This window comes from Ctenocephalides felis, unplaced genomic scaffold (assembly GCF_003426905.1).
Source record: "Ctenocephalides felis isolate EL2017-DRISC unplaced genomic scaffold, ASM342690v1 CF-g0.4_SCAFFOLD_01492, whole genome shotgun sequence".
Lineage (NCBI taxonomy): Eukaryota > Metazoa > Arthropoda > Insecta > Siphonaptera > Pulicidae > Ctenocephalides > Ctenocephalides felis.
In genome coordinates, this window is record NW_020537646.1 from 29,727,638 (window position 1) to 29,753,051 (window position 25,414).

The window sequence follows — 25,414 nt, forward strand, 5'->3', positions numbered from 1 at the left end:
TTGTTCCATTTTAAAATTATTATGAAATAAAAAAGAACTTGTTGACATGTGTATAAGTTATACAAATTTACAGAACGTTTAAGTAATATTTTATGCAAGATATGTCTACTATTTTGCATATTATATATATATATATATATATATATATATATATATATATATATATATATATATAAGAATCTATTATATATAGTAAATAAGTAATATAAAAAATCTTATAGATTTTGACACTTGATTGAATGATTGCTGGAGATATCTCCTGCTAATTAATTTGACGATAATGATGTTATTAATAATGTTTTAATTATATCGGTCTAGTGAAATTGGCTGGGAACATTCCCTTTTCATTGGTCCCTTCTTTCAGTCCCATTAACCATCCTTCTTCCTTTAATTTATAAAAAAATACATGAAATATTAGCTGAACTTATCCTATATTTAATTTAATTTCATTTATATTTCATTAGTCAGAAGCTTTAAACTATATTTTTAACAATTTGATTTTACAGCGGGAATGTATAAAAATGATTAGCATTTGATTATTACAATTGAATATATCATAATGAATACATGCTATAAATCAATAACTAGAAGGGTTGGTTTTTTAAATACAACATTGATACAAATGTTGAATTACGCATTCAAATCCACCGTAAAATTATGATGAAACGTGAAACTGATTTTAATTGTTTGATTGATTATGTTTAGTGTACCAACACAATACTCTAATATAATGTATAATACAGTCAACACTTCAATAACGCGGTACTCCTACAGTGCAGTTTTTCGTTGAACAGCCCAAAAGTAGTTTCCGAGCAACTGTCGAATGACTTTAGTAACTAGATATTGTAAAATATTTCAATATAAGATTTGGTATTGACTATTTTGTTTACAATATGTTTATATAAACATGACAGTTTATATCATACCTATATTCGGCATCGGTTTTAGCAGTGTCAGAGGCTTTTCTAGATAAAATTGTGCATGAAATGTTTTTTGTTAAAAAACAGTTTTTTAGATTGGCATTTGCTTCATTTTTTTTATCAGATCCTTATATAAACTCTTCAATTCAATACAAAATAGTTTATATTTTTATCATTACATCGTATGAATTATTTCTTCACTTTAATAAAATTATTAATTGTTCATCATGCCTTCTGTTTTTATTAGTCTCAAAATAACGCCGTACAAATTGTGATGTACTAATTCTCAGTTTCTTACCGCGCGGTTTCCATATTACGTTACTGCGTTATAGAAGGGTCGACTGTATACTGTATATTAATAAATATCTCTGTAAATAAAGTTAATTGTATATACCTGTTCCTCTGGGTCTTCGTATTCAATGACGCGAATTGTATCTCCCACCTCGAAGGACAACTCATCTACGTCTTCCCGATTATACTTGTATGTCGCCTTCACTCTGTACAGTACTCCAGGTGGTAAATCCGTAGTTGTTGCGCCTGCAGAAAAAATTTCAATAATAATGTGGTCTAGTAACGATCAGCACAAATATAAATTACACATCTTCATAATATTGAACAATGCATTTAACAAACGGTAAATATGCGTTGGAAATGATAAAACTTCGTGACAATAAAGTATAATATTTAGATAAAAAATTTATTGAACGGCCTGGACGAGGGGTTTTTAAATTTTCAAAATCGGATCAGCGGTAACGTGGATATAACTTTTGACACAAAAAACTAATCAACATGAGCCATGATAAAATTTCTTCGAATGGCCTTTTAAAATTTTTGAAATAATTGCTGTCGTTTTTGATAAATACGTCGACAAATCATCAAATTTTGTAACATACAAATACCACACACGATTCAGAATAGGGAATGCATTACCGGTATACCGGTATACCGATTTACCGGTAAACCGCCCAATTTTTCGGCGGTATTTTTACCGGTATTTACCCCAAAATTACCGGTATTTTCGGTATTTTTACATAAGCGCTATTTGATACATAATGCACTAAAGTTTAAATAAATGTTTAAATTTCTCGGAACAAATTTATCTTTAAATTCCATAATCGCATAAACACTATATCTTCAAGTGATTCTATACTATAAACTAATGCCAAATATTATCTCAACTCGTCATTAAACTGAATATTTATTGCTTTACTAAGGGCTTCATATCGTGTTACAATAAATAGAATTGGACTGATAGATAGATAGATAGATAGATAATGGTGTTTGTTTCATCTTATGCAAAAATGTAACGGTTTTTAAGTGATATTTGCGTCAAAATATTTTATATCATACAGATTACCTCTGCGTAATCTTTATTTTTTTCTAACTTTATACATAATAATTATGATAATTACTAAATATTTTTGGTTTTTATTAAAATTATAAAATATTATTTTTCGAAAACGTTTCGAAGTTTGAAAATACTATAGAAGCATCACATTGTTTTAAATAACAATATTCAACAATTATAGTAAATTATTATATATCTTGACAAAGTATCCGATCTTAAATTAGTGTAGAAAATTATTTTTTTTAAATATTGAAGATTATGCTAATTTACACATCGGATACAAACAATACTGTTTATTATAATAATGTAATGTGATTTTTTATGAGTTTTTGGTCTTTCTTATTTATACGTTTATTTTTGGTGAAAACTACTCAATATACTCGATAGTGATAATAAATTAATTAAATTGGATATAATTTTGTTAAATTATTACTTATTTTTTTATTTTATTGTTTAGGTTGAATATAGTTGTAGTTGTATATACATTTTTTTATATTTGTACTAGAAACTTTCAATTTTGTTTACGTTTGTTTAAGATAATAAACATACCGTTAATTTACCGGTATACCGGTTTTAAAATGAAAAATTACCGAAATATCGGTAATGAAATTTTCCATCGGTATTGCATTCCCTAATTCAGAATAACTGACAAAAATATCCAGAAAACATATAATTACCTTATATAACTTGTCGTTCAGGAAGTTAATTATGTGAAAAAATAATGAACCGTTTTGCATCAATATTTAACTATAAACAATGACAATATTACCATGTATTAGAATGCATTTAAAAAAAATCTTTGAAATATTCTGGTTTTCATTAATTACTCTCTGAATACTCAAACATTTACTCTAATTTTCCAAAACTCTAATGGTCCAAATAAAATAAGCTCCTCTTCACTTATCAGTGATTCAGATTTTAAAGAGATTAATATTTAATTTAATGAATACTATTATTCGAAAGCACTGCCTGTCGCTTTTTATAAGGATGATGTTTCTACACACAGAAATAATGATGTAGATGAATATAACGTAAATAAATCTACTAAAACCTACAAACAAAATTTGATATCGAATAAATCAAATGAATACGAAGCATCCTACAAAATATAGGTTAATATCACAACATAAATAAAAAACAACCATCTTCTAACAAAATAATTTGAAATTTTGTACTTACTGACTGGAATGTCATAGACCTCTCCGGCTGTTGTCGGCGGGGTAACATTTTTGTTAGTGTCACTCGAGGTATTTAATGTTTGATTCACACTCGGAGGGATGGCAGCTGGCTTACCGTCACCTGTATCAATGTCGCAAGGGCCTCCATTATTGCAGTAAAACTACTGCTTGATTTTGGTAAAACTTATCCCTAACTAACTATTCTACATACAAATTGGCTTCTCTGTGAATCGCCAATAGAAACAGATATTGGATAATTCAAAGTACTGAAATTTCATCAGTTATTTTCATTTACATTTTACATAAAAAATCAATTTTTGTCACAAAAATTAGAATTACATTGTAACTGTAAGCTTTCTGCAAACTATATGAAAATTTATGTTATTATTATATATATAGGTTATTTATCATTCTGATTAATTAATTGGGTGAAGCAGTGAGGTTTATTTGTTTAATTTAGACGTGCTGCAAAAGCAATATCGAATCACACAACAGCGAGCAAAAATATTTAAATACATATGATTTAAAAAAACGAATACAAACTGCAACATTAGGTTTGAACAGTTCACTTATTATTCCTGATATTACTACTCTCATTATTACTGATATCAGTGGCGTAACTATAGGGTGGCGTGGGTGGCAAAATGCCACGGGCCCCCAACCTAAGGGGGCCCCGGTCCAGGGAACCGCGGACTCAGAAATACATTTTTACATTGTTAAAATATATAAATTTTATTTCACTTGAAACTTATATTTTATATTTTTAAGTTCAAAGTCGAAGTAATTATTTAACCAGACTTGCATCGAACTTGCATTCGGCCGAATATTTAGTTAGTTTAAACCAAAGGAGTCGCCGCCGCATAGCGAAAGTATTGTGTTTTATGTTTTATGCGATAAAGAGCTGCGTTGGAAAATCTTTAGTTTATATATTATGATATCAAGAATGAAATAATGAGTTTATTATTGTATATATAATAATTTATACTTTATCGACTTTTAAGATAAAAAACGAACACGTGAAGAACTCTTTTTTCAATATCAGGGGCCTTAGGGCGCCTTCGCGGGGCCTTGTATCAAAATTTGTTTGGGGGCCCCCTTAAGAAGAAATTTTTTATCACAAAATATAAAAATACATAAAATGAGAAGAATATTTATTTATCATTCTAATTATTTTTTATCTAATTTTCTATAATTTTCTGAATTTTTCAAAATTAAATAAATTAAAAATTGAGTACCACGAGGCCCCATCGGAAGACTTTGCCAAGGGCCCCGGAGGGTCTAGTTACGCCACTGACTGATATTAGATATAATTCATTATCCAGTCACATGAATCCTTTTTATTTATAATAATAATTCAATTATGATTTATCGATGTGAGCTTGATTGTTGTTTAGCACGGTGTTTGACAATATTGAAGAAAACAGATTATTCTTCTGCTCGCAGTTATACATATTTGCTTTTTTATAATAACAAGATAAACTTCTAATTTGATTACTATCCAATTTTGACCTACGCATATCTATCTGCTTATATCTACTAACATGTTTCAAACTGACCTGCATCGGTGCTGGTTTCTGTCAAACTATCAATAGTATGATCTCCGTTTGACAATTTTGTTGATTGCGTGGTATCGTTATTCAAAACAGGATTTGGGGTATCGGATTTGGTTATGTTTGGGGTCAATGGTGGAGGGCTTGAGGAAGGCGGCGGAGGAGATGAAGGCGGAGTGCTTGGAGTCATTATGATACTGGAAGGATTAGAAGAGGTCAGATTGTTATTGCTTCCATTGGTGTTCGGAACACTAGCACCGCCGCTCGATGTGATCGACTTTGTGGGTGAGTCTGGTAATGCTGTTTATTTTGTAGATTAGGAAAAAACAATACATGCTTTTGTTAATTTTATTAATAACGTTAATTTAAAATGTAAATATTGATGAGAACAACACAGAAAGTAAAAGTCTTTTATGGAAAAACAATTCTGCATTATGCAAGATAATGCTGAATTGCAAAAAAAAAGCATCCACAAATATTTATGAAGTAAATGTTATTACCATTAAAGATCCTAAAGTGATTTTCGATGGATTTAAACTTTAAACTAAATCATATTTTACCTATATAATAAACAATTAATTTTTTCAATTATACTATAATTACATAAAGAAACTAGTACCTCACATCAAATGAAATATTTTCTCAAAAATATGGAAATATAATTTTGGATTTAAGTTTTTATTTCAGTCCTTGCTGGTATCAAAAATTTCTGTAAATTTCTCACCAAATGGTTAGCAATATTTAACACATTCAAACTCTATTATTAATTAAATTTCAATTAACAAAAATGAGTACTACTTGATTCTACAAAACATTACTTATATTAGTCCTAAATAGATAATATAAATTATTTATAAAGATGTTACTGTAATTATCTAACTAATATAAAATCGATGTTTAATGAATGTGTCATATATTAAAAAACCACAGTAACTTACTACTATCAACTTATTATTGTTCACAAATCAAACTTCAAAACACACTCGAATATTTAATTAATAGGAACTTCAAACTTACCATTTTTAATTGGAGAAGTTGGTTTGGTATTGTTAAGATTATTTGACTGTACGTTGTTTTTAGGCGAGTGTGGTAGAGTTCCGCCTGATGGAAGAACACTATTCATTTTCTTAATTGTGTAGGATCCTCTTTGACTATCTGTCGCTAATTTATCGACTATAGCTTCTAATTCAGCATAAACCTAGAATACATTTCCAATTAAAATAAAGAATATCAAAATTGTTATTCAGTATTCAGTATGATTAGCAGGGATAGGGTGAAACGTTTGTTTGCAAAACATTATTTGATTTGCTCAATACTATAGGTGAAACTCAATTTTTGAACAATAGCATTATCGCCGTCGGCTGTAATAAAAGAATGTCACTATTCTTCTAAACCAAAAATGTAATAATAGTAATGTAATGTAAAAATGTAATAATAATAGAACGTGATTATATATTTGAAATAGTTTGATTGGCATTATGCATGTGATTGTAAATCTAATATTTTCAGAGTCCAATTACCTTAGCAGTTTCTTGGTGGAAGAGTTGTTCGGAAGTAAAAAGCGTTTGTAAATTAGTCACAAGGAATAAAACTCTAGAATCGTACAATGCTGGTAATTCGTCGTGCAGTTCGCTATTGAGTTGTTCATACGTGCGTTTTGCTTCTTCTAATAGTTCTCTACCTCTTGTAACCTGTTAATTATAAAATGTTACTTAATATCATTCTAAAGTTATGTATAACATTCATATCATACCCATGCAAGACAATGACCTTATTATTTACCTTTGCATCGTCGCGCTTTTTGTTCGCGTTTGCCTGCAGACCCTGAAAACTGTGCCTCTGACTGTCGTAATCGACGAGTTTTCGGCCTCTTTTGTCGATTTTTTTCTGGAAATTATGATTGAGAAAATATAATTAATACAATAATAGTATCACTTAATGTTTATATATTAATTATTAATAAGGAAAAAATCTGTTCGAATGTAGTTATTTAATATAACTTCGTGAAACAAGAAATAAAAACAAAATTAATAGAAATATATGGAAATAACTATAAAAATAATAATTTATAGAACTCTTGGAATTTACAAGTATATTTTAATATGTAAATCATTGCCCTTTATCAATAATATTATTAATATACAAAACTAATGAATAATTCAAATAATCATCAAGGATATCACTGTATCACATAGAAGAAAATTGTGGTAGCTCCCAAATAAATTACTCTCAATAAAATAGATTGAACATTCTTTTTTATTTTACCCGCATCTCTGGGAACTGGGCTTGGTACGTGTTAAGTGGTATCAAAACTTGGTCACCCAGTTTATGAGAGAAGTCTTGCCACAACATTTCCAAAGCATTTGTCTGGTGTAGCAAAACATCGTGCCCACTCCATGGGCTTTCGTAGACTTCAGATACTGCTTCCATTAAAGACTTGGAAGCACTTTGCACAGCTAGAATTGAAGTTCATTTGAATATGAGAGATAAATGTAAACGATACTATGCATTTGCTTTAATATTTAGTAATAGCAAACATTTAAAAAGAAGATTTCTCAAAAGAGATAATACAACTTTAAGAAAAAGTATGCTTATATTTAATTATCATTCAGATTTTGAATAATTATACATCTTATAAAAATTTCCAAGCTTTCAATTCTTCTCACCTCTAATACATCTTATGTAGTTATTAAATTCCTTTTGCAGTCTATTAGCACTATTTTGCTGCCTGGTGAAGTTTTGTAAATGCTCATCAAAAATATCATCTGCGGTACGATCTACTTTGCCAAGATTTTGCAATATCTGTAATTATAAACAATAGAATTAGCTTTAGTATAAAATAAATTTTAAAGTTGAAAAGCAAAAAGTAATTATACGATCATGGTGGTCTGTTATCCAGGATTGTAACTATAAATAAGAAAATATGTACCCGGCCGTCGTTGTAAAGGGAAAATAAGGATACTGACATCACTCAATTGAGAACAAGAAAGTAAAATAATAGTAAAGTTTCCAAAACCAAATTGAATTTCTACAGGTAAGAAAATATTAAAATGCAACATAATAAAGTTGCATTATACAGATCTGATATTCAAACTTTACTAAGTGAGAGAGATATTATAGAGAACCTTATATAAAGTAATATAGTAAAATATGTCAAAAATAGAGAGCTGTGTAGATAGTGAAATTATTAAAAAAAAAAAAAACGAGTACATCTCTGAGAGGTGGTTTTATTAAAGAGAAATAAGAAATTAAATTAAGAAATCCTTAGACTAATACACAATCGTATATAAATAATGAAAATAAATGATACAAAAGTGCACGAGAAAACAAATTAAGGCAAAGCACAAGAAAGTTAAATGAAGGAAAAAGTATAATATATCCTTTTCTTATTCTACCTTTTAATAATGAGAGTAATATAGTAAATATCAGTAATATATATAATTACCGACAAAAATTAATTTATATATTGGAATTATTGAATATAAAATTTAGTATCCAGTAAACTAAAAATGACAAAAAGTGCACTTTTTTAATAGGTATGTGAACTTGAATGCAAGATGTAGCAATGATGAATTTTATTAAATAAAAAAATATGTGTACAAATACTAGTCATACAAAAAAAATTCTTTTTTACTATTAAATAACAAAACATCCTCGTTATATAATGAGTATGCAACATGAAGAACAATTCATAATTTCCTTATTGCCATATATCATCGTTCGTTTATAAAAAGAAAAACCATTGTTTTGTACTTGCAAAAGTTTTAAGAAATTAACATAAGAATACATAAATAAAAGAAATATTATTGAACCTACATGCTCCAGCTGGTACAAAGTCTAGAAAACCTACACAAATTGTACATATATGCCCAAGTCATACGTGAATAGAATTGCGTGTGTGCGTTGCGCTATTAGAAAAATTCATACTCGTAATACAACCTTATAAGGAAGCGATAGTGTGAAAGTGTCCTAAACATAACCGGCCATGTAGGCATAATAGATTATTATGACTGTCTGGATTTCTATAAGGTCTGCGCTTCAGCAAAATTATAAGGAAAAAACTCTGATTAAATTTTAAAGTTAGAGCAATTTATATTATAACTTCAGGCTGATTTCGACATTGCTGCAAATTATATTAAATCATTTAACAAGTGGGGTGCATGGCATCGTGCCTTAATGCAAATTGATGGAACTTCCCGTACCGTAATTAAAAATCTTGGTACGGAACCTAAAAAAAATTACACAATATGTGTACACATGTACATATGTCTAATAAACATTTTTGACCGCCAAATTACATTGTTTTTAACTTATTTTCATTGACCGCTAGACCTGCCTTCGCCAAAAACTACTAAGCACGTTTCCTTATCAATACGAATCGAATGTTTTTTGAATTATTCAAATCGATTGATCGGTGTTCCCGAAATCGTCGACAAATATTTGTCTCCGCACACATACATCCATTTTTTAAGGTATGCCAAAATATTCAAAAACCTTTGAAACGTAAAGATACATAAAAACTTTTCATTTTCAATTTTTTAGTAATTACTGTAACTTACCCTACGGAAAGTTAAAAATGAGCAAGTATTGAATGTGTGAACCACGTGCAATTAAATAGTATCAATAATGTACCTCCTACAAAATGAATAAGTGACTTTTTTTATTATCACAACTTATAGTAAAACTCTTAAAATAAAAAATGATAACAAAAACTAATACTCAACTCTAATTAAATGTAAACTTGTTCAAGATGATATTGATATTACATATATGTGAAATATAAATATTTTCCCTCTATTTTTTTCTGATTGTTATAAAAATTTCAGATGTCAAGTAATGACTAGTAACAATATAACCAAGAATATACTAAATAATTGATGGTTCACAAATAATACTGTATCTATTGGAAAATAACCATATAAAAATCAAAACAAAATATTTATCGAAGAATTTAATTGATTCCACGACGTGGCACCTATAGAGGCAGTTGACCCCCCATTCGATGCATGATAACTAATTGTAAGAACTTTTAATTTTACTTGAAATTGTTTAAAATGCTGGTAAAACTTTACTTAATTACTTAATTACTTAAAATCTGACTATTTCTTTGTACTATTGTATATATTGCAGATTTAGATAGCTCGAGGCAGTTGACTGTTTCAAACTGCTTTTTTGAAATGCTGGTTAAGTTGCATTTTGTTTTTTTCCCTTACCTGCCAGAAACTTGGTATATTACTGTGTACTTCTGTATAAATTATAGGTTTAAATAGCAAAATGCAGTTGACCTCATTCGATGGATGATAACTAAAAAATTTTCATTTTACTTGAAATTGTATAAAACTCTGGCAAAATTTCACTTGGATTTTATCCCTTACCTACCTAAAATCTGGCTATTTCTATAATCTATTTTATATATTATAGATTTAAATAGCTAGATGCAGTAGACCCTCCCCATTAATGAAAAATAATTGAGAATTTTCAATTTGGTTATTTCCTTTTCCCTGCCTTGCTATTTTTATGTCTGATTTTATATAATATACCTTTGCATTATTAGTTTAAGAATTTGGGACAAGTAAATTAGTTTATTAGCAAATATTTCAAACCTCTAAATAATAATCATTTTAAATATAATAATTTTGTAGTAAAATTGGACATCATACTTGAATCAACCTAATATGTGCATAATTCTAATCAAAAAAGCTTTTTACCCAGTTATTAAAAAGGAGAAGTAATATTTAAAAAAATAGCAAACTTTTCTTACTTCCATCCATTGAGTCGTGTTGAACCTGATCGTTAGTTAATTCAATTTTAGTTTTATTATAGTTTATTATTTTTCGGCAATATGATCAAAATGTTTATATAATCTTATTTTTACGGATTTCATATCCAAGCCTAACACTCTCCTCTTTGATTTAGTCGTAATCGATATCAGCATGAGATGTTTCATATGTATTTAAGCAAATAAATTTCGTGTGCGTCCGCGTAGGAGGCCGAGAAATACATTTAGCTAATCCCGCTGCCCACTTATGGTCTCTCGATAATTTCAATAACTTCATTGTTCGAAATTTCAAAATATAACACGAATCATTTGTTATGTTCTGAATTTCCGAACAGAACACGATACAGAGCAATTAGCCGCGCTTGTTGTGCAATAGAATTGTAGAAAAGTTATAATTATTCTCACATCGGCTACCAATGCTTATCGAATGGATAATACATAATACAAAACATGTGTCGTATAAGAAATTGGAAATAGTATTTTCTTTGATAGTTCTAGGAATTTATCGTTCTTTATTTGAATAATCAAGCAAAAATTCCCAATGCAAAAAGTTTGCTGATTTTATTGCTAGATGTTCTGCTACCAATGCTTATTGAATGTATAACATATATTTTATAACTATTTATGGTCTTTATTTGATTAACAGTTTAAAAAAAAGATGTAAAAATAAACTAAATAGCGAGTGAAAGTCTCAAATGCAGGACTTAGCTAATTTTTTGAGCTTTCTTTAAAATTAAATAATTTTTAAAAACAGTGATGACATGAAATTTCACCCTTTATAGAATACTGACAACTGAATCATATTTCAGTACAAATATAAGATTTTATGAAATGAGTTCAAGGTTTGGATAACTTCCATGATTTGCAAATATTGCTTATCCTCTAATTTAGAGCTTTTATTATATTTCCAAAGTGTTCAGAAACAAAATAAAGATACAATGATGGAATTTTTGTGGTTGTTGCAGTATGTACACTTGTACAGTAAAAAATCTACTATTTACCAACTATCTATTCAAAAGAAATTCATTTGTCGCTAATATAGTTGTAAAATTAATATTAGGATTACGGGGCTGCTATTAATCACGTGAGGCTTTAAAAGGAGTGAAAGGGTTTCACAAAAAATCACAATATTATCACTTGAAGGGAGATGGGTTTCGTAAGATATTATCTGTATTTATTTTTCACCTAGTTTTTTTTTTTTTAAAAAAAAAAAAACAATTTTCTTCAAATACAAAAATTTGACGTTTTTCAGGTACTAAAAATACATGTGATGTTAAATGTGGGGTAAAAAATCAATTTTCTTCAAATCCAAAAATTTAACGTTTTTCTAGGTACTAAAATACATGTGATGTTAAATGTTGGTGTGGGGTTATTTTAAAAATCATCAAGTATCATTAAGGGGGAGGAGTCCAAAAATTCTTAAAAATCCATCCATCCAGGGAAGGACAAGACTGTACGCTAAATACAAATTTTAATCATATAAGAGGTAAATTGTTCATCATTCGTATAAATTAAAATAAATAATATAAATCTATAACATGATTACTTTGCTATATAACACATTTATATTTACTTTATATATCATTTGTATATAATGACCGTGATAAAGTATCTAAATACGCACGCTAATAAAATAGAAATCTGCACTATTACAATGCAATTTAGATAATTTAATCATAAGCATCGCGTTTGAAAATAGTTTTAAAGCATGCGTAATCAATAATCAAAATTAAGAATTTATTTCCAATAACAAGCTCATAGTTTCATTATTTCTATTTAAATATGCAATTTAAAGCTAATTATAACAAAAAGCAATTAAATTTATAGTATAAACAGAACAAAATTATTTACAATCATCTAGGCGTGTGTTTGGAATAGTTTCTGAGCGATAAGAAACTAAAAGTCAGAAAGATAAGACAATAGTCTCATCAACTGGAAATATTGTGTTAAGTTAGAATATGTCAAATTAAAATTATTGTTTAAAGAATGCTTCGAATTCCGCGATAGAATACAATGGAAGCGAAACAAAATGAAATCAAAACAATGGAACGAAAAGAAATCTGCTTTAAAGGCACGCTTAATAAGTAGCCCAGTTTACGTGCGCGTTACATTTAGCAGAAGGGACTTGTTGCCGATTCAGATACCTATGTGAGGAACAGAACATGCTTTGCATATAAAGCTGTTTGATTTCCTCAATACGCACAATAAAATAAAGTAGGCAGTAAAATGGGATATGTTTATTATTGCATTTGTCTAAATACACGAAACCAACATTAGAAAACGAAATATTCAATCAATAAAATTAAAAAAAAAAAACTGACAATTATTTATTTTGTTAGTTTTAAGACTAAACATATATGCCCTCATTCAGCAGCTTATATGAATAAAAACATAGCAAAAAAAGTTTAGTTTTAGTTTACACAGTTATACCAAAAATAATAAAAGAATAAAGAATGAAATATGTTAATAAATATTAATAATTTTAATTTTATCAACACTATCGTCGAGATGTACAAAACAAATAAATTTAGTTTTTAATAGTTTACATGTTTTCGATTTTATGAATTGGCTGCTGTTTCACAGTCGAATGACAAGATAATACAGACAATATGATCCAATTTTTCTGAACTCTCTTCTTTCAAAAAATATTACAAATAATCTATCATATATAATTAACACTGCTTATGGGGCGTTCATTAATCACGTGATCGACTTTTTAAGGATTTTTGGATCCCCTCCCCTTGGTGATATTCAAAATTAACCCCCCCCCCTCCCCCCAAACCTCACATGTACTTTTAGTTACGGGAAAAAATGTTAAATTTTTGTTTTTTTTGAAAATGTTTGGACTTTTTTAAAAAAATCAGATAAAATAAGTACACGTGATATTCTACTATACCCCACCTCGTGATATTTCGTGATTTTTTGTCAAATCCCCCCTCCCCCTAAAAACCTCACGTTTGGATGCCTCCTTGGTTAGTGCTTTAACACGTGCTCGAAGAGTAAAGGTTTGAGTGAGCTAAAAACACTCATTTTATTTTTAAATTAGTTATGATATCCGAAATTTGACTAAACACCGTTCATAAGGGTCGTCGATTATCACATTTCAATCGTTATATAACATGAATGCTATAGCATCCACCTTAAGTATTTCGCTTATATTGTACGCAATTTGCTTGCCTATGCTAATTATTGACTGTAGGAAAAGATAAGATAATACGAAAATACTAGAAAAATCAGTTAGTCATTATCTTGACAAAATAATTACAAAAATATAAGTTTATATAAAATTAAATTCAAAATATTGACTAATATATGAATGCTATAGCATCCACATAATTCTGCCATAGCATTCACGACCGCAAATGCGTTTATTTCAATACCTCGAAAAACTGATTTTTTTCAATTTCCAAATAAAATATAATTAGAATGTATATAAATCTATAAAAAATGTTTTGATTGTTGCAAACAGATGTTCGGTGTACACTATATCCTCGAACTTAATGTAAAAAATTTAAAATATAAAATTAAATCAATATGTTTTAAAATATTATTTACCCAGAAAAACTTATTTAAGAAAGCAGAAGTTTGAAATGTAAATAGCAATATAAAAATAAGACGGGTTAATTAAATCTGATGCTTGCTTAATAAAGTAGCCTAAATCAACATAAACTTCCTTAAAATAGTCCAAATGTGTTTTCAATATTTTGAATGAATATTCCCATTATAACATTTTAGGAAACGATTCATATTGTTTCTGGTCTACCAAAGTCATTCTATATTCAAATTTTTAAGCTAAACATTAAAAGTAAAATGCAAAATATGTAATATGTTATTTCTTTAAGTTCGTCGTAATAAATTAACTGATGCTATAATGCAGCATTCGGTAAAAAAATTAAACAAAAATAAAAAGCACTTTACTAAAAGTGTCTCTGAGTTGAAACTGTACAAAATAATAAATTAATATAGTTTTTGTCGGAGAACTTTATACGCTTTTGCAAACATTAATTAAAATTGTATGAAGTGCAGAATCCAACTATGATTAATTCAGATTATAAAAGCTTTCCTAAAGTAGAATCAAACTTTTTAAAGCACTTTGCTTCCCAAACACACATTTCATTAAACATATTATCTATTTTAATGTTACAAAATTTATATGCATATAACTAGAATCGAATTGGTAATAAATATATTGAAACGATTTCATATGGATAAATCCACTATAAACGTAGTGAATGAGTAATTAACAAGACTATTAATTAGTTTAATTACACATGAAACTTTGAGATATGCACGATATTTTAAAAGTGATGAATGTTAACTGAGAGAGTTGAATAACTAAATGTAGAGCTATAAATGTTTATAGCTTGAAAGTTCTATATTAACTTGTCGCACGTTGTATTACTTTCTATGTCGATATAATCACGAATCTTTTCTATTCTCAATTTCGATCCTAAAATTCGAAAGTTTTTTTCCTACTCCTTTTACATATAAAAACATCCAATACATGAGATATGAGTTTAATTAATTTTAAATATTGCAAAATCATAAAACCTATAAATGGAATTCCTTTCTCAGGCGAGATTTGTAGCTAAAAATTAAAAGTATTGGAAAAAATTCAATATCCAGTTGTGTTTTTTTTATCCCAACGAAGAAGAAATCGAATATGCAAATACTTCGAGTCGTATACAATTTATTTAATTATATGAGTACCATTTACCTTTGTTTCATGGTTTTTTAAATAAATGCTATAACGCATAATAAATTACATATGTTGTGAAAACTTTGATTGATTATTTTTCTTAATTAAAACCCTCAGGTAGAAACTTTCACATGCAAAATATTATAGCTATTTTATTGATTACTTAGATATTGCTGACAAAAGTAGTTGCTCATGATAACGATATTTTACGCAAGAAAAATACCATATGATGATCTACGAGAATTTGTACAACCTTCAGTATTCTGCTGCAATGACTTGAAGATGATTTAATTGCAAAACTTTTAATTCAATCGTAATTAACAGCTATTGTTTGCAATAGTAAGTTTTTTATAAATGTTGTTATACACCGAAAAACCTGGAAACAATGCATATTGGGAAGTCCATGCGATTTGCTTGAAAGCAAAGTATATTTCTATAAGTTCTATGACTTTTTTGTAATTTATTATCAAGCTTACTTGAATCACTACTCATCATCACAAAATGTTAATAAGATACAATTCGATAAAGTTGATTATTTAACAAATTTATATTTATTTAATGAATGTATTTACTTAAAATTAACATATTTTCTAGTACATCCTATACAAATTTGTTCATTAGATCAAATATTTACCTAAAATCTTTTTCCTAATATATTATAAATGGTCTAAAAAAATTTACAAATATTTCAAAATTTTAAGTTAAGAAATTTAAAAACTTTAGGTTTAATATTAGTCTTTTCATGAAAATAATAAGCCTTGCTATTTGTATAATCAAAATTTATAAAAGCTAGATATGTATTCTTATTTATAAGTATAAGTACTACCTTTCACTCAGATCAACGAACAAGAAGACACTCACGTATCACAAATGCAATTAAAAATTAATGTCATCGTTCAATAAAATAAAAGCTATTAATTAAAGAACACAATTACTCTAGCATATAAAATATACACACTAAAATTTCAATTTCAATTTCAGATTCAGATCATTAACAAAGTTTCACATATGTTTCTCACTAATTTAAATATTCGCGTCTCAACTCTACTGCAGATCATAAACTACGGTAATGAGCAATAAATAAAGTAATTCGTTTTACTCACAGATTTGTCAGATTTGGCGTGTGAATATAGGTTAAGTGAACGATAGCTTTATTTCACCAAAATAAGCTACATATAGAATGTTGAAGGAATATTTTTCATTGCCATTTTGTTTGAAGTGAACTACCTTACTTCAGTGAACTACTTCACTACTTCACTACTACTTCAGTGAACTACCTTATGTATGAAGATTTTAAAATTTATGCCTGTGAGTAGGCATTAATGGCTTATCAATAAAGCTTAAACTTAAAAATTTGATACACGATTTGCATATAAAATAGTAAAAGTAAGACAATACTATTTAGTTCACACTACACGAGCAACTGGTTTTGATATGTACTACTGTTATATGGAATAAATTATTAGTTACGAGCATTCCATTATGAATTACAGAATGATCGCTCATGATATATATTTATTATATAATGTATATTGAATATGTTTATTCAATAATTATTAGAAAAACTGTAGCTTTCTAATAGAGAAAATTATTATAACCACTGACATTTGCATGGAAAAAATGCAACTTTGAAATGGAAATGATTTTATCAAATCATTAGATATAGGAAACAACATGAGGCTTATCAGATAAAGCTTGATGAAGCATTTACTAGCAAACCGGGCGAACTCCGATTCACCACCAGATGGTTTCATTTTACGTAACTTTTCGTTTGGTGATTAAAAGATGAAGAAAAAAATTGCCTGCTGTTGAAATTAAATAAAAATTTGCACAATATACGTGATTGATTTGATGGTTTTCAATTGAAATGTTATGAAATGAATAACTTATTTTTTTACTTTTTTGCACTATTTCACAGTGTACACACTGTGCCGGTTTGTCACATGAAATTAACTGAGCGGAGAACAATGAGTAGCTGTCAAACAAATGAGTAGCAGTCAAACAAAAAACATTGGTTTGTAGTACATGCTAAGTATCAGAGATGACGCTGTATGTGAAAAAAGAAAAAGTGCTTTCCGCTTTTCTGTTGAATTTTTTTTTTCAATTTTCTTTGCTGTAAACCTCACGGAGTCCGAGACCTTTCCTACGAATGCAAAATCGTCGAAATCGGTTCGTGCGTTCTCGTCAGGAAGGAAAACCCGACTTATTTTTATATAATAGATAACATACTCGGATTCTGGTTTATTTTTTTATATTTATGATACTCTAACATTTTACGAAAGTTATGGAATTATATACACGTATGCAAAACCAAAATATTTTCATGTTCACATTTAACTATAATATAATGTAGACCTTATATGCATAAAAAAGTTATTAGTTTTGAATAGATAATTATATAACAACAACAAAAATAGTTTCCAAAATAGTTATGTTTGATGAAATTGTTATGATTCAAATGCTATTGTATGCTATACTTATTTTGTTTTTGTAAGATAAAAGAGTAAATGCATTTTGCGTGTTAGCCATAATCTCTATATCCACGTACAAAGGTGTCGACCACAGACCAAGTTCTGGACAAAAATATCATCCTTGAAACTCTGAAGAAATCGTTTTTAAAGTCATTGAATAAACTATAAGAAAAGTTTGTTCTGGAACTTCTGGATTTTATCGCATGAGCACTGCTCAGGAGCTTTTTAATAACGTCAGTGATGATCAGAGACTGGCTTAAAAACCCGAATCTCCAATACTTTGCTCTATCATATATGCGATAGTAAATGCCTAGTATTACAAAATGTCTATCATTAAATGTTGTAAGCATTTGGGGTATGTGTAATGTTGTAAGCATTTGGGGTATGTGTAATGTTGTAAACATTATGGGGTATCTATGATAATATACGATATATGAATAATAATAATATACAATTTATCAGCGAAACTTGGACATATATATCAATAAACTTCTGTTATGAATTCAATTAGCTAAAACTACTAATTGTTCTACGTACTATTATAGAGAATCGGTCAGATGTCATTAGCTCCATCGTGACAAATAAATGAATAGAAGAATTTAATCGATTTGATCACTCATCGAGTTACGCGCGGTAAAAGAGAAAGAAGGAAAATGTCAATGACACGTGACACAAAGGCTAAACAGCATCTACGGCGCAGCACAGTTCCGTGACTGTGTCAATAGCCAGCCGGGCATCTGATTGATTCTTTCGTGGCTTAAATGATATTTAAATCCGGTCTTGTAATTAAACAAAGAAATCTTTTCTAACTTGATACATACGTACGAAACTTATACTAAATAGTATTAAGTAAATACTGTTTTTAGTATATGAAATTAAATGATTTCCATGCACGTTTTGAACATATCGGCAACAATTGAAAAAAATATATAGAAGCGAATTGATGCAACTCATTACTGAATTATTTATCAAAGCTCACAGAAATATACAATAATTATATACAATAATTTAAAGCAAATATAATAATAATAAATAAATATATTTCATTGAATATATATGTGTACATAATATTTCTCATTTCGGATTTTTGCCCGTAGGTATATCATCCTTCATATTTGTTCTATCAATACAATAATAAGTATTTCAGATATACAAGTTGTGAATTTAAAGCAAATTTTTTTACGTAGAAACTTATAGAGGTGCTCTTGTGTGGCAATTCAAAAAAATCAATATTTTGCATATTTTCACCATATTTAAGAATATGTGTACGAAATTCTATCTTAAAATATAAATTCTACTTCTGTTTCCTTCCTTTTGCGAAACTTTAAGGGGTTACATGGGTGTCACAGTTTCAAAAAATCGAACATCTCTAGAATATTGTCCTAAATTTTCAAGTTGATCCGACTAATAGTTTCGGAGATACAGCCTTGACAAAGTGAAAAAGGTATCGGCATCAGGTACTCTCTCATCGTTCAAACACCAATACGAAATTCTTTTTTAGAATATAAATTCTACTTCTGTTTCCTTCCTTTTACGCAACTTCAAGGGGTTACATGGGTGTCACGGTTTCAAAAAATCAAACATCTCTAGAATATTGTCCTAAATTTTCAAGTTGATCCGACTAATAGTTTCGGAGATGCAGCCTTCACAAGGTGGAAAAGGCATCAGCATCAGGTACTCTCTCATCCTTCAAACACCAATATACTCCATTATTACCAGATGATGTTTTGACTGCAATGAAACCAATTTATGAAGACCTGATTAAGGATGAGCTTTTGAAGCGGTGTGTTGGAGGATTTACACCAAATACCAATGAAAGTTTCAATCAGTTGATTTGGAAAATTACTCTCAAAATACTTCCAGCTGGGTCGTTCAAATTGCTACATTAATCGTTGCTCGTATTTTCAAGGAAGGGATATCAGCATTATTATTAATTATGCACGGAATGGACCTAAAACTTGATCCGAATTGAATCAAAACTGCCTTTTTCAATATGTACTATGCCCACTGTTTTCGAGTTCCCCTGGAAAGATATACTTGAAATTTTTAGAGAATCTTTTTTACAAACTCTCTCAAACATATACTGGCCTCATCCCCAATTTTCCATTTTCACTATTTTAAGAGAAAAATTTGAGAAACTCAAAAAACTTTTTTCTAACAGTAATTTTCTTTAAATATGTTCCTAGTATATTCGATTGAGACATCATTCTAAATTAATAATCTTTTTTTTCATTCCAGATTATTAGGAGAGTTGCAATCGTAGGCATGGTCACCGTCAGTTCATCAACTGCTAATATTTAAAAAATTTAAATTTCTTACTGTATACTTGTAACGTTGATAAATAAATTATAAAAGGTGAATAGTGTAAAAAATTGATTGCCTTTTTACCATAATTTAAAATTTACCTAAAATTCATGCCTCTACACTAGAATACCTCCTGAAATTTTATTCATCATATCTACAGCAAATAGCAACTCAACGAAATCATAACTTGAATTACTTGATAAACATCACAGAAATTAGTTCATAAATCACCTATAACAATCTATTATATTGTGAGCTATCTATTTAATGATTTATTGCTTATAACATTAATTATTTATAATACAAAAAATCGCTCATTTAATCTTAAAATCATATACGGAACGTGAAATCCGATTTATCGGTTGACTTAGCTTGCCTTCGGAAATCTAACATTATCAGATGTTTCCATTTTACATTCGACTAATTTCCTGGCAATCTTTCCAGCATAAGGTTGCATAAAGGAAAATGTAAGAACAACTTTTACGACAAAGGTATATATAACTATATATAAATAATAAAATTTAAAAATGTGCCGGTTAGTTAAAATTAAAAACAAGAAATTAATGTTAGCATAATGAAGGATACATTCAATTAAGAGTGAATTATATCCGAACCTTCGTATTTATTACATAAGAATATCAGGATTAACAGGCCGGACAAAACACGTACCTTGCCTTGCTGAACTAGTTTCAGAAAGTGAAAATCAACTGGTATAATCAAAGCTTTACATCTGAATGAATGATTATTTCAAGTTTTTAATAACCGTTTTTAAAAATTCTAGTCATGGCTGTGCTTTTATTTACACAAAATCCATACGGCAAATGGAAGTCATATGTATAAATTTGTAAATCATGAAATCTGATCAAGAATAGATCATGAACATCCATACATATATAATCGTGATCGAAAGTGGGTCAAATATATAGATTTTCTTATGCTGATGCTAGAACAACTTGTTCACACATTTAAACCACATGCTGCTAATCATAGGTCTTTGGGCAATATTGATCTATACAAGTAATCATGGTCATCACAAGCTTAGATGAATAATTGCGAATATTTTAAATCATCTCAAAACGGTATTATAATACTATGCAAGAGGTTGGAAGCAAAATTGACAGGGTTAAATAATAGTAAGAAACAAATGTATAATAGATCACAAAATTGTGTGAATTATGACAATATTGGAATTAACCGATAAACAAAATTTGGAAAAATAGAGTAACGACTTACATGACATTCACAGCAAACTATATATTCTAAAACACTATAAATTGTTTAATAGTGTTCTGTCTTTGAAATCGTTTCTAATCTATTTTTTGAAATCGCTTTTATTGGAATATAAAGCAGTCTAAGGCTAGGTATAATTAGTAATATGAGTTATTATGATATACTTTTCTATTTAAATCAGCTATTCAAAGATAAAATATAATTAAATTGAGTTATATTATTATCCATATGTAAATATATATCATTGATATATAAAACACAGAAGACCTGACTTGACCAGCACTGCTACTAATAATGGTGCCAAACAACTTCAAACATTAACCTCAAGTTCGTTTCTCATACATTAGCGTACAGGATTATGTTTGGTTAGAAATTTTATGCATACATGTTTAGCGATTTAATAGAGAATCTGTGACAAGAACTTTATTGGCATCTGAGTTGAACTCCTCTGAAGCACACAAGATTTGAAGTACGCGATCTATAGAAACGAATCCATAACTTAAAGACATAAATAAAGCTCCAAATAAATATTAACTACATTTTTCAACTTTTCTGTTCATATATTCGAATAAATTAATGAATTATAAAATAAGTATATATTTTATAATTATTGTTCATATTGCAGAATAAAAATATTAAACTATTATGATGTATATAAAGAATATTACGAAATTAAATTATTTGGTCAACGTCAAATTATCTACATATATTTTCCATTAAAATTTTGTAGGATATCTGTATGCTTTTTTGCGTTTGCTTCCCAAACATTCTTCGATAACGCACACCTTGCACGAACACCTTCTAATAAATAAATCATAGATGTTTTGTTCGAAACGTACGACCTTTCAAATTGACCTCAGCAGTATAATAATGTGTGTCAGTCGTCAGAACAACTATTTATCCGTAGATAATTAAACGTGCATCTCTTGTTATATTCTATTAAATTGAATTAAGAGATTATGTGAAAATATTCTTATGAATACGAGAATATCCATTATTAGAAAGAAGTTGAAGGTGGTTAAGGAAAAAAATGTCAAATAATTAAATAGTGAAAATCAATAGTTGTATCATGAATTTACTATATTATTGAGGATACACAGACAGTAATTAAGAATTAAAGAAGCTAGACTCAGATATTTTAATTGTTCAACTTTTGGATATTGAGAGAAAATACCTGAACCATCAACCTTGAAATAATCACTCATACATCAAATATCTAAAACCATCGATGGAATTTCAAAATATCGTTGAACTCGCTCCTAGAAAAAGGCTAGAACGGCTGATCTTGTGTTCAATCGCGCTTGGAGCAACCAGTTGTCAAGCAGTAGTGACAACAGTTTTCATTTGGAAATATATATGGCAATATGTTTAAAAGTGAAAAAAGCCCTTGTCCGGCATTGCTGCATCAATACATATTCGTAATATATTACAGAGGTGGTAATAATTTGTAATAATAATTCATCACACATAGATGGGTTGCCGACTAGTATGAAGTATAGTATTAAGTCAAATCAGCCCAACAGGTTATAGAACAACTAAGTTTTGATTGCTTTTCAAAAATAATATTAATAAAAATTAAAATTGTAATACAATTCTCAGTACGATCAGTAGGTATTTTCACATTACTAGCTCTTGGCAAACCATGACCGATATTTTTAAAATATTCTCAAATCTGAATACTAAACAAGTAATTTTAATTTATTATTAGCCCATAAAACTAACACGAGGCAAAGTCTATGCAATTTATTTCCGTATGCAGTTCTCTCAAATAATAATATACGAGAGCCAGGAGGGTAATAACTCTGAATATAAAACATTGTCGCAGAGAGAGTGTACGCAGCAAAGTGACATTACACTACATGGCGTACTCATATTTGCTTACATTAAACTGTCTGTTATATAGCATTTATTAAAGCCGCTGCAATCAAATAAATTCCTGGGCCGATATTAAAAGTCAATATGCGCATTATTTATAAACATTGAATTGTAAAGGTGTTTTATGTGCATAGATACATAAATATATATATATATATATATATATATATATATATAATTCGATGGAGTAACAAGTGCTTCAAATTTGAAATATTGTAAACAACGTTTTAAATTCAAGCCAATAGAATAGTAACCAACGCATGCATATATTATGCAATTAGTTTTTTTGCGATCAGATTTGGTTTTCTATTCATATATTACACAAGGGCCGGCCGTGGTCCCGTGGTAAGAACGTGGGCTAGCAAATCCTAGTCCCGGGTTCGAATCCAACCTCGGTCGGTTCGGTATCAAAGCAGCTTGATACCAAATTTTCACTTGAAATCATAGATTTCAAATATGATTTCAAGTAAAAATGGCCTTTCGTGGGCATAGCTGTAGTGGCAACATGCCACTTGAAAGTAAAGAAAAAAAGTCATCACTATTACAACGATTGTAATAATTCAGCACATAGAGATGGGACAACTGTTTGGGTTGCCATCTATAATAATTGTAAGATAATTGATCACAACAGCTCATAGAACTCATAAGTTCTGATCGCTGTTAAAGAATTTATAAAAAAAAAAAAAAAAAAAAATATATTACACAATTAGTTTTTTTTTTTATTGAACAGCGAGCAGAACTTAAGTAGCTTTGGTTTTCTATACATAGTAATTCAAACAAATGTCCCATATCTCTATGTGATCAACTGTATTATTATATTTTCTGTAATAGTGCAATTTATTGATCCAATATTAATAATTTAATGTCGAATGTTCATTTCAGTTTCATTTTATTTTGATTCCCATGTCAAATTCCTATTATAAAACTATAAGAAATTTGACTATAAAGAAACCAATTTTTAAACTTGCAACTTCTTACAATACCATAGACGGCCGAGGATTAAGGCTTCTCAAATTACTCTCATTTCTAGATAGAAAATGAAGTGATCATCAAATTCACAGCAGCATCATTAAATTCTTAGCCCCAAATTTCTACGATTTTTCTGAATTTGCCAATTTCTGTATCAAACATTTTGCTAATGAAAGGTCTACAATTTGATATAACTGATCTATTTCTCCAAATTTCTATTCAAAATTATTTTAACATTTCCTTACTAAATTTTTTCATCATTATAATTATTTTCATACTTACTGCTCCTATTTATTATTTTCCAGATCTGGGACTTAAGAAAAATTGCGCAACGGATATTTATAGGATTTTTTTTCGAAGGATTATTCAGAAAAATCTCAAGACTATATTGATCTATTTTTTCTTCAATTTTTTATTGAATTACATAATATTAGTATTAGACTTCAGAAATCATTATTAGACTTAATATCGTTTTAACTTTGTATTTTACTGTAATTAATTCAAAAAAAATAATTTGTTATCTGTAATGAGTAATACTAATCCTGAAGCCAAAATATATGAAATAACAATAGTCTCCTGCTTTGTATAGATATAAAAATTCACCACCCTACTTTATTACTCGTATATGAGTAATTCCATAATATTGAATTTGGCCGAAAAATATCGTATTATCGACAAATAGATGAACTGTGAATAAATATTGATTTTGTTTAATCCTTTCACTGCGTCAACTTTTCCGCAGGAGAGGGAAGGTACTTTGCTGTACGAGCCAACGAACTGCCCAGTAGCGCTACTGAAAGGACCACGAACAGCAATATATTTTGAAATTTTCTAGTCGTTATAATTAAATAAAAAGTTTGAAAAAGAAAAATTACCGATTTAAAGAACCAAAAATTACAATAAAAAATCAGAATGCTCAAACTATAATTCAGAGTCCACAAAATTTCTTTATCGAAGACAACTCATAACACATTCTTCAAAGTTCTGGATTAACTACTACAAGAAATGATTCTGTGCAGTATTTGTAAATAATAATAACCAGCAGGATTTACACGCATTCCAGCGTAGTTTGAATTAATAACAATTGATAG

The 25,414-nt window shown here is 28.8% G+C and overlaps 1 protein-coding gene across 2 annotated transcripts in view; it reads right to left on the reverse strand.

The window, feature by feature from the left end:
• Window positions 1-231: 231 nt before the first annotated feature.
• LOC113371503 (amphiphysin) overlaps window positions 232-25,414 on the reverse strand; it is a 51,797-nt gene continuing 26,614 nt past the window's right edge. The window contains exons 2-10 of one of the 2 annotated variants that reach the window (XM_026612128.1): window positions 7,663-7,798; window positions 7,262-7,452; window positions 6,779-6,883; window positions 6,517-6,687; window positions 6,014-6,194; window positions 5,003-5,296; window positions 3,448-3,567; window positions 1,315-1,457; window positions 232-385 (exon numbers count right to left, since the gene is read on the reverse strand). In XM_026612128.1, the coding sequence (XP_026467913.1) occupies window positions 305-385; window positions 1,315-1,457; window positions 3,448-3,567; window positions 5,003-5,296; window positions 6,014-6,194; window positions 6,517-6,687; window positions 6,779-6,883; window positions 7,262-7,452; window positions 7,663-7,798 (1,422 nt within the window). In that variant the 3' untranslated portion in view covers window positions 232-304. Of the gene's footprint in view, window positions 386-1,314; window positions 1,458-3,447; window positions 3,568-5,002; window positions 5,297-6,013; window positions 6,195-6,516; window positions 6,688-6,766; window positions 6,884-7,261; window positions 7,453-7,662; window positions 7,799-25,414 lie in introns of both variants that reach the window. The other variant, XM_026612126.1, reaches the window with a different exon arrangement.